Genomic DNA, 12,694 nt, shown 5'->3' with positions numbered 1-12,694 from the left:
AGCCTAGGGTTGATACTGTGACTTAACTCACCTTACTTTTCGGACACAGTAGTATTTTATACATCTCATATGATTTTTTGGAAAATAAAACATAAAATTTTGTGCAAAAAATTATATAAAAATACCAATACGAAGCTACTGTGGTAATTCCAAAATATGAGATTTTTAATGATTATTTTTGTGCTTCAAAAATCATGAAAAAGAATCGATAGAATCCTGTATTACGCCGTCCCGTTTCCCAAGTGATGTGAGCAGAACGACGAGACACACGTAATCCGTAGGAAAACACAACTTAAGCGCTACCACCCTTGCGAACCAAACCCGCAGCACCCACCACCAGACAACGGGCCACAATGGGTTAAGAGTAATTATTAATCAAATTTTAAATATATTACGAGATTTTAACGGCTTCAACCGATCGGGGCAGGCAAAAGATTGAAGCGTGATATTTGGGGGAAGAAAACAAACGGGATGGGTGTGTTTTCGTTTTTGTGCATCATTCTTATACTCCCAATCGCCATCGGTGTTGAGCATCGCAATTGGATGGCTGCCCGTTTGCAAAAATTATGTAAAATCTGTGCATTGTTTGCTTTACCATATCCCTGAGGGGGTTTTCTTCCCCCCCTTTTTTTTTTTTGTTTTTTGACGAGCAGGAAAGCTTGCCAAATGACACGAAAAACTGGCGCGTACCAGTTGCACCAGCACGCAGGGGAAAAGCCGTTTATTATTTATTTATTTATGCAACCCGCACACGCATCGTGCGTATTGTTTGTTTTCCGTACGATGGACGTATCCTGTACCGTGCTGGCTTTGTCCACCGTTTCCTCACCTTCAGCGAAATTCCTCCGATCTGCGTAAGCTTTCAATGGTAAGGATTTCACGAAACCACATTGTTACAGATTGCAAATCTGTTTGAAAGAGAATCCGGCGTAAAAGGAAACCCAATCCAAACCTGCTTCCCACCGTCCGCTTCCGTAGGCGTATCATCGCCATCAGATCAGCATCGGTTCCGGACCGTCCAGAGATAATGGTCGGTACACATTAAAACGAACACACTGCCGGGCAGCCAACCCGTGAGCCTTTAATTTGATGCGTTAAATAAACGGAAGCGTTCATAATAATGGTGAGCGACATCCAGGAGCTACTATTTTGGTTCATTTTTTTCGTGCAAGTCCGAGTCAGGAGTGTGAAGAAGGGGTGTGGAAGGTGGGTGCTCTTTTCGCTGCTGTCATTTGCCGTTATTGTACATTGTTTTAAATTATTAAAATTTACCATACACAAAAGACTGCGACCGGTCCGGCCCATAATGACAAATAAGCGTTGACATGCCGGAATGCACAAATTGAAACGGACACTGGCCGGATTCGTGCCAACCAGTGGAGGGAACTGTGCCGACGGTAGCGGTAGGTGCTACCAAAGTCAAAAACCATCGCCAAACGTGCATAATATATCTACGGGTTGTAGTAAATTTTGCACTTATTGTTGATTAATTTGATACGAAAATGGGACAAGCCCTTGGTTTCCCCTTACACGCTCTGCAGCTTCACCCGGTCGGATCGGACTTTGTTAGGGCAATAGACAAGGGCCGGGGTGCGTAATAATAAAAAGATGACAATAATCATTATTCAAACCGGCGTGATACCGGCACCGGAAGACCGGTTGGGAGAAATCAGACACACATATGCTTAATTCATAGTTTCCGCTTTATCAACAAACTTAGTCCAATTAAAATTAAACTTCCTCGTCCCTCTTTTTTTTACCTCCACGACAGCTCTCACCCACAAAGCCACAAATGAGCTTTCCCTATCCTGGAACTAGGACTATCCGATAGAAGGGGATTTGTGCAGTTTTTTTTCTCCCGCCGATGCAGCATTCATTGCTCTTTGGCCAGCCCACAACGACCTCATATATAGTACGGGGGGAAGCTGAAACCACAAAATTACAATGCCCCGTCTGGGACCATCCAATTTTAATAAACCATATTTTTTTAATGCCAAACCCACACTCATTATCGGCTTTGGAGGTTTCCAAAGGTTCTTTATACTCGTTTGTGAAATCGACACGTGACACATTTTTTTGTTGCTTTGGAACATTCATTACGGTGGTGTAAAGTTTTATGTTGACGTTACAAAACACAAATGTTACAGATTCAACGATTTTGGTAAGTGATTCTTCGTGTGACGCTTGCCTTCGTTTTGGCGTCTGCTGGATCTGTTCAGTGACAAGGGCCCAACTGGTGAAAGAAACTTATCCTTGAGAAAATAACGTGTCCTCGAAAAAAGGAATTTTTGCTCTATTTCTTCGAAGCTACTCAGTACTTTTTTCCTTTATTTTGCCATCATGCTACGGTGAACTAGAACTGATCATTATCCAAACTAATAGAGCTCTCTCAGCAACCAATCCAGTCGTCCAGGCATCGCACTTGGCAGAGAAACGTGATCGTGCACGTGCACGAAACTCGCCGACGCAACAAGACGGTCGATCGTCTGGATCGCAGAACGTGGGAACCGGCGAAGGCGCTGACGCAGCAAGCCACGTGGAGACAACCTTACTCGGCCGGTTGCGGACAAGATCGTACCGAGACATTGTGTTAGAAATAGTTAGTTCAGAGATATTTAGAGATGTTCTTAGGTCTTTGGTCGCTTAGCTCTCAAGGTCTTAGGACTCTTAGCTCTCGAGATCCTAGGACTGTAGTGTCTAGGACTGTAGTGTAGACCACCTTAGCTATGTAACGAAACTTTACAAGTGTAACTGCTCACTTCATAAATTGGTGGCTAAAAAAGACACGTATATTTCGCTGCTCAATTGATGCGAACAGGGTAAAGATTTGCACGATTCTTTTGTCTCTGATACTTGTCTCCAGGCTCGTGCCCACGGTTTTACTAATGTTCATGCCCAAATATGGTAATTCCTAGATCGTTACAACTTTCCTAATCTCACAACCGTATTTGGGCATGCATTTTTCGTCCTAGGGCACACCTACTTCCTCGGGAAACTGTTCTTCGTGTAGTGTCGTCGTGCATAGCGCCATCTGCCGGGAAGTAACTGCTAAAGCTTTTAGCAGCATCCTTACGCTTCCTACTATCATTTTGAACTATTGTTTGCCTATTGCTATTGTTCGACCGTTACTTGATTATGCGAGTATTTTATGGAGTCCTTCAGGCACTGCCTCGAGTGCCCGAGTTAAGCATTCTTGGTCGCTCCCTCGTTGAATTATCACCCTGCTCTACTTGGTGTCATATTTTAAAGCTCTCCTCATTGGAATCGAGACGTTCCCAGGCTCCAGTCGTATTTACCGCTCGATTGATTCAAGGATTTTCCGACGCGCCATCCATCCTTTCTGTTATTCCTTTCTATGTTCCATCAAGATCCCTTTGTCCTCATCCATCTTTAACGATTCCTGCGCGCGGAACAATATTTCGCTCCAGCGATCCACTGTTAGTTTGTTTCCGCCATTTCAATGCTTTTTCTGACCATTTTTGATTTTGGCATAGCTGTGCCTTCTTTCCGCTCTAGATTTTCTTCCCTTTTTACTTCTTAATGTTCCTCCTATTTTATTTCGTTGCTTTTTTCTTCGATCCTGGCTCAGTTTTAACTCTGGCTCCTTCAGTTTTTTAGATTTTAGTTTTAAAATTAAAATAAATTCACATTGAATTAAATTTACATTGAATTCACGTCACATACATAAAAATGGTAGAGGCGCCAAATCGGATACGGCGATCCTCTACTTCGAGCATCGATCTTGCACGGAGCGATCTCGGCGGGACGTATAGGCTAAGGCCAGATCGTAGTCCCGGCGAATCGATCCGGTTATCCAGGAGTCCCGAGAAAAACAGCCTCCAAGCGTTGCAGATTCGCTTGCTTAGCTACTCGCGGCCTAGCAACGCACATCGTCCATCGTAGTCCACTTCCACCCTCTAGAAGCGCAGGGCGAACCGGGTCACTTTACGCCGGATGAATTCCAGCCGGGCCACCGGACGAGGAGCAGACGGCCACCAAACAACCGAAGCGTATTCCAAAACCGACCGCACCAAAGAGCAGTAAAGCATTTTGAAGTCGCGAGCTATTTGTTTTAGTAAGCCGATCAGTTGGTTGCCCTTAGTGACGACGTGCTCCAGCTGGTCGTGGAAGCTCAATTTCTCGTCTTCTCTAGGAGCCCAAGTCCCTGAAACAGCTTTTGAGTTCAGCTGTGTGCACCATTTAACGCGTAATCGTACACTAAACTTCTCGACGCACAATTCCAGACCATTCTTCAGAGGCTTAGCTTAAAGGCGGAGTTGATCTGACCGATTGTGAATCGGTAGGAATAGCTTAGCGTCGTCTGCGTACAGTAGGTGGCTGCCTGGAGGAAGCACCCGAGTTACGTCATTGACGAAGATGACGAACAATAGCGGCCCAAGGTTGCTTTCTTGAGGCACCCCCGCAGAAGCATTGATGTGTGAAAGTTGGGATCCAACTTTCACACAGTATGATCGACCGGCAAGGTATGAGCGCATCCAGCCCATCCGACCAGTACATTAAATAAAAATTTGGTTAGGCCCAGTTCATTACGCATTTGGTGAAATCCCATTTCCGAGAAACAATTAATACATAAATAGATATTATTTCGATATTAAAAGATTTATTTTTCTCACATGGATGAAGGAAAAAGGTTTTGCTATTTCATGTTCAAAAAACCAGAAACAAAATTATAAAACAATCTCTTTCTTTACTAAACACACTCGCCTATCATTTACATGGAGCGAAATAATTCTTTGCCATTTGGCAATTACTGCCAAATGGCAAAAAATAGAATAATTGAATTGTTACCCATAAGAGACCCATGCACCCCTTTGCAGCAAAAAACACACCAACTCCACCCTTATGCTCCATTTTATTCCCAATTGAAACATCATCGTTGTGTTGTGTTCTCTACCCTTTTGACACAGCCTAACCGAAGCGTCAACAGCAAAAAAAAGCTCATACACAGAAAAACACGTATCGAGGCATAAATTCGTTTAACATGAATTAAGATGACCATTGTGAACATGGGCCACTCGTGTGCCGGCCTATCTACGACCACCAAACATAACCATCATTTTACAACCGTCGGTATTTTTTCGATTGCAACCCCAAACAGCTTAAAACAGCAACAGCTCGTTGCGACAAAACACTCATACGACAAAAAAAAGGTAAAAAAAAGAGTCATAGAAACTCCATAATAAAATCATCGAAATCATCTGCGGTACATGGGGTTCGTCGGTCCCCTTTTTGTTATGGTTCGAGCAAGACAGAGAGAGAAAGAGAGCCACAGAAAAGTAACAATATTACAAAGCAAGCGGACCGAGTCGTGGTGCGTGGCGAATTTGCACACCACAGCACCAACCCGAAAGGCCTGGGCTAGGAAGAGGAAGTGAAAAACGGACAGAACATATTCATCAGCAAATAAATATCAAATCGAGATTTCCATTTTTTGTTACCCTTTCTTTATGTAGGATTTGTTTGTTTGTTTTGTTTTGAATTCTTTTCGGTCCCATTCCGGCTAGCATCGTGGGAAATATTCAACAACCGATTTGCAAAAAGTAGTCTTTCAAATTGTCGGGTTGTTACAATTTTTGGGTTTTTATTCCTTTGGGCCACACAGCTGCCATTTTCCACAGTTAAATGTGCATGCAATGCAAATAGAAAACAAGAAAATAAACCTCCCTAAAGCAATGTTTCATTTGAAGTAAACTGTAGTATAAAATAGAGCCAGAACAAACAAACAAACCAAACAAACTACAACCGTTTGGTGCAACGGGGGGCCCTCAATTTTGAATGGTGAATCAATTTATTACATTGTAAAACACTCGTCAACGCACCGGAATAACAACTGGCTGCTTGCTTGGCTGCGAGTGCCCAGTCCCAGTAGTTCCGGTTGAATTCACCCTCAAAGCTCTGCGCCGAGAGAGCGAGAAAGTTTGCATAAACTTTTGGACTCGCAATCGACAATTCGCGCACAGTTTGTTGCAGCAGGCAATTGAAACATGTTTGCGATGCGATGCCGAAGTAAAAGCTGCAGTTCAATCTCGTGCTCGTTTCGGGCTGCTAATTTATATACTTGTAAACAACTGCTGTTGTGTTGGTGTGTGATGGATAAACAAACAGATGAATTAATTTTTACATTCATCAACATTTGCCCGGGACCCGGTGATACACGATACAGCTTGGAGGAAGTTTTTTTTACCCCCACCCATCGGCGGTTGTAAATCGATTATCTCAACCGACGAAACTACCCGCGACTAGATTATTTATTTCCAATCTCGAATAAACATTAAAAAAAACGGGCCGCGAATCTGTGTCCACCAAGCAAATGAAGCATTAACAATAAACATGGTATCACATTTGATTTTTTCGCTCTCTCTCTCTCCCTATGAAATCAATTTTCCAGCCCATTCGCAGGTTTTATGTTGTTGCGTGTGTTTTCTCCTCATTCTTTTCATTACATTTTTTTTTGCTCCCCAACCACGGAACGAAAGGGATATTGTTGTTTATTAAATTAATCTACATTTCACAAACGGCCGTTACTCTTCCTCGCACGTTAGCACAATTTTGTACAACACCTTACTATTCGAATGATGGGCAAAAATAAATCATTACAAAGCAAAAATACAAAACGAAAACAAAAAAAACGATTTTAAAAAAGCCGGATACATGCCAAAGACACGGCCGGCTGTCGTTGGTAATGATGGGAGCGAATTTATTTTAACGATAATGAGCTGCACCGCTTTCGGCAAGGCACAAAAAAAACGCCATCAGTCGGATGCATTTGGGTGTAAAAAAAAACAACAGCTATTGGCCCCCACAATCATTTCCAGCGCCATGATTTAGTGCGCGGTAGCCGTGTTTTTCATAATAGTGAGCACAAGCAAAATAATCCCACCTTCGCTCGATCAGATGAGTGAATGCAGCAGCATCATTAATGCGAGTAACGCTTTCCGGCAGCCTCTATAGCGCACGGATAGGAGGGGCAGGATATCCTCGTACCAGTTGACAATATCCGGAGCATGAATCCAGGAGCATCGCAAGGGGTGGTAGAAGAGCTATCCAAGCTACATGTGCGAAACATCGAAATCAATTAGTTCGACAATTTCAGCAGGATTATTTTTACATTCACATGTTTATCTCGGTCCCGGGGTTGGGTGGTGGTGCCTGGCATTAAAATGTGTCCACACACACACGAGCGCGCATTTCATGGATTTCAATTTGCATCATATACACACCCCGGTACATACGCTTCCCATTGTGGATCGGAAATTTTCTCACCAATCAGTCGCAGCCGTCCAAATCTACAGAAAGAAAGCAAACAATTGATGTTATTGTTTGTGGATAGGACATATAACAACAACAACAACAACAAAAACGGGCATTCGGAAAGAACGTGACGGAAAGCCATTTATCCAGCATACACAATTCAATACGCGGCTTTAATTTATTCAAGTGTAATTCCTTTAACTCATCCACCATTCACACACTCGCTTTTCCATTCGCTTCTCTATTGCTTTTTTTTTTTTGTTTGTTTGTTTACTGGCGCCGCAAACAATAAAATGTGTTGTTGTTTGATTATTATTGCTAATTGTTTTAGTTTCTCGTTTAAATCCATCGCAAACTATATTTTTATGTATATATATATTGATTCCATATAACTATTCATCATTATTCAACCCTATACTTGCTTCATTCTTGTCCCCAGTTTTTTTTTTCTATGCCCGGGTTTCGTGTGCTACTGACAATATAACGGGAGGTTGGGCCCAAGAGTCGACCCAACAAAACCAAACCGTTAAAATGGGATTTTGCTTTTTAAAACATTTTCTTCTCACTGTTTTAGGCCAGGTAACGGCAACAAAAGAAAGCCCTTTTTTCTGAGCTGTACATGTTTGCAAAGCACAAAGGATTTGTGATTACATTAGTACCATTGCTGCTCAGCTGTGAAATCAACGTTCTTATTTGTAAGCGTTTGTTTTAACTATGTGTTTTTTATTTATTTAAATAATTAAATCTCACTCCGTTCGGTCTCACTCAGATGAAGAAAATTATAACCTATGATGGGAAACGGAGAAAATGTTGGTGGTCTGATATACTGCAAACTGAACTATAAAACTAACGACAGTTTGTTGTGAAATAAAGATAAGTTTAAGTATACTAGTATACATTACTAGGATTTTTTCCTAACCTTCTTCTACTTCAAAATTGGCTTAATAATCGCCGAAACAGTTTTGTAAGATTGTGTTTAATATTCGAAAAATAAATACAATATATTTTTTGTTTGATATTTCAACCAAAATTATGTAGGTTTATCGGTACTGTTTATATTATTCATGATTAAAATGGAATTTGCTTCTTATGATACATTTTGTGTATTTTTTTTATCTTTTTAAAATGTTTAATCCTTGTCGATAAATTCTACGCCAAAAGAGTCAATAATCAATTGAAATAATTGAGCAAAAAATTGCAAAACAAAAACGAAGTTCTCTCGTCAACAAATTGAGATTTACAAATTACAACAGCAGTGTGTGCTACTTTTAAATAATAGATCATATTTTTCCTTTTTCTAATTATGAGTTTAAAACAGCCCTCTCCGTTTTTTATCGGGGAGAAATTCAACCTAGTTCCCTCCGTTAGTTAGAAAAATACTTGCCAACACATGTTACACGTGTTTTTCTTGTTGTAAGCGCGCCCGTTTTGTTTTGTTTTTCCGATTTTGATTATCTGATACATGGTGGTGAAGGTTGTTGGGGGGGACATTATTATGTTTTTTCTGTACAAATAATGATCTTTTTTTGCTTATTTAGCAACTTTTCGTAGTTTTTTTTTGCAGTTTTTTTCCCTTAATCACGAAAAGAGATGTTCGCAATTACACAATAGTAGTTTATTGCTTAGTTTGTTCGATTTTTTTTATTATTTAGATTTTTATTCCATTTCGTTCCATTTCATATTTATACTATTTCATTTTGTTTTATTTTTTTAAACGTTTCTAAACGTTGCATTTTTTCAATGTAAAAATTTTTGCTTTTTCACGTTCCTCTCCAGCGGTACTATACTCTTAGAGCGAACGCCATAAAACAATACGCACGCCAATTCGTTTGAATATAAAGCAAATGAAATTGTGGTAAAATTATTGTTCTCTCCTAAGCACTAAGCGACTATATTGGTTGGTTTGCGCACACACCACACGCAAGACACCCCAGTCTCCCCCCGGGGATGAAAGTGGTGTTGCGGTTAGTTCTATCATTTATACGCTTGATTTAAACAGGAAACGCTGCTAGCCATTCGATTTCGCTTATCTAAAACTCCCACCTGATTGATTGATTGTGCAGCAACAGTCTGCACCGACCCACGGGTAAGGTAATCCGGACAAGAGATCGCACAAAACGGATGACTACTGAAGCACTGACACATGCTAAGCCAATTTTTCGCGGTACAGAGCCAAGCATGCGTGTGGCGACGGTCAAAACAATCCTCGTTTTGTTTTTACTCCCGGTTTCGCTCTTTGGAGCTGGTGCAGCTAAAAGAAACCACACACGCAACCTCACAAGAAAAAACAAACGAAATACACACACACACACTGGGTAGCACAGTCGGTAGATTCTCCGTTTTGTTTTGTTTTTTTTTTTTTTTTTTTGGTAGGAAAAGCTTTGTTACGAGACGGTAACGACTGTTTAGCTAGGAGGTATTAAGGTTAGTGGTTGGTGGAGTTGGTGGACTGACTAAATGATCGCACACACGCTTATAACCTTTCGCTTCCCATGCAAATCAAAAACAACCGCAGAGCAAACAGAAATACGCTTGCCCATTAGAACATTTCAACTAAACACTGTTCCGTTGGTGCGAGGTTATTTACAATTGAATCCAAAATTCGTCCATTGTTTTTGGGGTCGCATTTCAATGGAGACTGTTGTTCAACATGTTGTTACATCAAACTAAACCAAAAAGAAGAAACCTTAATCAAACCTATCTAATCTTGCATTCTTTCTGCATCTACGGATAATTTAAAACACAAAAATGAAGGTAAATTAAATAATCTTCTGCCTATCTATATAGCCTATATTCTCACTCACAATAAGACGAAAGAAAAGTGTTTTAATCATTTCTTTTCAGCAGATAAAACAGCAAGGTAAAGCAAACGATAAAGAAAATCATCAAACATATCGAGACGATCATAATCAGTGCAATTACCGTGCTGCGCGGACCCTCAAAATCGGACCGTTCCTCCGATAGTCGGATTGTGCTCGATACTTTATGCGTGCCGTAGGAAAAAAAAGGATAAAACACACACACAAACGCAAGCACAAAAGGTTAACAATCAATACATTGAATTGGGCATAGCAAACGACAACAAGAAGAGGAAAAAAGAGAGACAAAAAAAAGAAAATACAAAATTGGAAGAAAAAGGGGAAAAGAAAAAAGAAGATAATTATAACCAGATTAAAACATTTAAAAAAGACCATCAAAAGAGAAAAAAAGAATCCAAAACAAACACTGGTGGGGCTTCGATCCTCTTTTGGCGACTGAAATCTAGTGTGCATAGGACGGGTTTCGAGAATCGTTTATCGAAATCGATGATTGTAATGTGTTTCAGGTCGTTTGGAAGAAATTTCTATTTTTTTTTTTCGTTTGTTTGTATGATGTTTGCTTTGTTATCATAGACCCTACCGCGATAAGCTAACAACTACCCACTATTTGCTTCTAATTTTCACAGCAAAACACACTCTTCCTCTCTCACACACACACACACGGGCGCAAACATACACGGATTTCCTTAATAAGGATATCGTAAAAGAAAATTCAAACCTAAAACCAAAAACCGACAGCAACAGACTTCCTCTCCTACGGACCATATGAGTAAACCGTATAGAACAGCTCAAAAAATGGCAGATTGGCAGTCTTAGGACCTCCTATCACTCCAACATTTGCATACCGCCTGAGGCATGTGTGTTACTGTGTCGTCATGTCATGAGTTTGTGTGTATGTGTGTGTGTGTGTTTTTTTTTACGGACAAATGCGGTTGTAAAAAACCGGACCCCCACCGGAAACCGGCGGTGCACGCGATCCGGTCGTGGAAGCGTAAATGTTTCCATCCCTGGGACATTCCTCAATACCCCCCCTCCCCCCTTCCTCCCGTCCCCTTTTTCATCCACGGCCTAAACCTAAACAATTTCCTCCATACCTGGTTTTAATCGTGCCGCCGGACTATCGGCCGTACCAACAACCTTGTTCGTGCGCACACTAGCGCTCCGATCGGTGTCCTCCTCCTCCTCAATTTCCATTCGCGTTTCCTCCTTACTGGCAGCCGGCAGTGGTACACTCGTACCGGTGGTGGTAGCAGCGTTAGCGGGCGTGACGTTCGTGCTTGGTGCTTCATCGTCCACTTTGTTCGCTGCACCATTGTCATCGCCGGTCGCCCCATCCTCTTCGTCCTCCTCGTCATCCTCTTCGATTAGTTTGCGGGCCAGCTTGACGGCCTCGAACTCGTTATAGTGTGCTTTGCGGCGTCGTTCGAATTCTAGCTTGCGCTTCTTCTGCTCCTCCGTTAGCTCTTCCTCCTCCTCCTCGTCGTCGTCATCGTCTAGCTCTTCCTCGGATACGGCATCACTTCGAGCGTCTGCTGCGACGCGTAATCTAAAAATCGAGGATGGGAAATGTTTAAAAAAAAGCCCCACTCTGTTACCTTTTTTCCTCTCCCAACAAAACTTACCTTTCCGCGAGCACTTCCGCGTCCAGTTGATCGACGTCGGCTGCTTCTACGTAGTTGAAGGGTGTTTTCGGTTCATCCACCTTCATATGTCCATAGTCTTTGTCCGGCGGGTGGTACGTCTGTAGTACGTTTAGCTCATCAAATTTTGCACTTTTCCTGTGTCTGCAAGAACCAGAAAGCCCAGAAAGATATTAAACGCTCGATCTCTACGCCAATCAGCGCTAACTTACACCGAGGATGCTGCCGAATGTTTGTCGAAGCTGCTCGAAGATTTGAGAATACCCTTGCAGGGCTTTTTCGCATCCGGCGAGTCCGAACTGAAGGACATTTTGCGTACTCTTGTTTCTCCGCTAATTTTGACGACGCTACGCTACGCAGGGGGGCAAGGTCTCTAAAAACGCACAACACTGTGGAGAGCTTTCGTCTGAAAAGAAAAAAAACAACACAGAATAGGTGATCACGGGTACGGTACGGCAAGCGGAAACATCGGAATAATCTCATAAACCATTTCCTGCACGCGTACAGGGTCATTCGGTCGAACAGTATAGTGGGGCAGCAGTAGCAGCAACGAGTATGATTAATAGCAAATAACGTTTGTTTGTGGAACGTTTAGCGATTCACATTCCTTTATCATCACATCATAACAAATGGAACTACCCCCACTGGTACTGTTGCCGGGAACCAGATCCGGGAGCCGCTGGCTATTGGGAGTGAAAGAATGGGATGACCGATTGCTTACCAGCGTTTGTTTTTTGCAATACGCCCACTAATCCCAATGTGACGAGTGTATTTTCTGCCCTTTTCCGATGGATAATCCGATTTGGGTAGTTCCGATTACGGAAGATTACGTCTTAATTTTGCGGATTTTGGCTACCAAACGCACAATGCTTGTATGCTATACGCCGTACTTTGCGAATGTTTTGCAACTGGGAACGGGCGAATGTAAGTAAAGGATGCAATCTTTTCTTACTTCTCACTGCT

General features: G+C 41.9%; 3 protein-coding genes across 4 annotated transcripts in view; 1 reads left to right on the top strand and 2 right to left on the bottom strand.

Moving 5' to 3' along the window:
- The window catches only part of LOC126562623 (uncharacterized), a 228,752-nt gene that overhangs the window by 93,231 nt on the left and 122,827 nt on the right, over window positions 1-12,694 (top strand). The window lies entirely within an intron of this gene.
- Window positions 1-12,694, bottom strand: part of LOC126562844 (elongator complex protein 5) — a 561,590-nt gene that overhangs the window by 540,028 nt on the left and 8,868 nt on the right. The gene's annotated exons all lie outside the window — the stretch shown is intronic.
- On the bottom strand, window positions 11,166-12,081 carry LOC126562888 (protein phosphatase inhibitor 2). Its single transcript, XM_050219487.1, has 3 exons — window positions 11,944-12,081; window positions 11,714-11,875; window positions 11,166-11,637 (listed from the first exon to the last, which is right to left on the bottom strand). Exons 1-3 carry the CDS (start codon window positions 12,039-12,041, stop codon window positions 11,166-11,168), a joined length of 732 nt encoding a protein of 243 aa, XP_050075444.1. The 5' UTR covers window positions 12,042-12,081.

This window comes from Anopheles maculipalpis, chromosome 3RL (genome assembly GCF_943734695.1).
Source record: "Anopheles maculipalpis chromosome 3RL, idAnoMacuDA_375_x, whole genome shotgun sequence".
NCBI lineage: Eukaryota > Metazoa > Arthropoda > Insecta > Diptera > Culicidae > Anopheles > Anopheles maculipalpis.
Note: the sequence above shows the minus strand (reverse complement) of the source record. Positions and strands in the feature narration are given on the sequence as shown.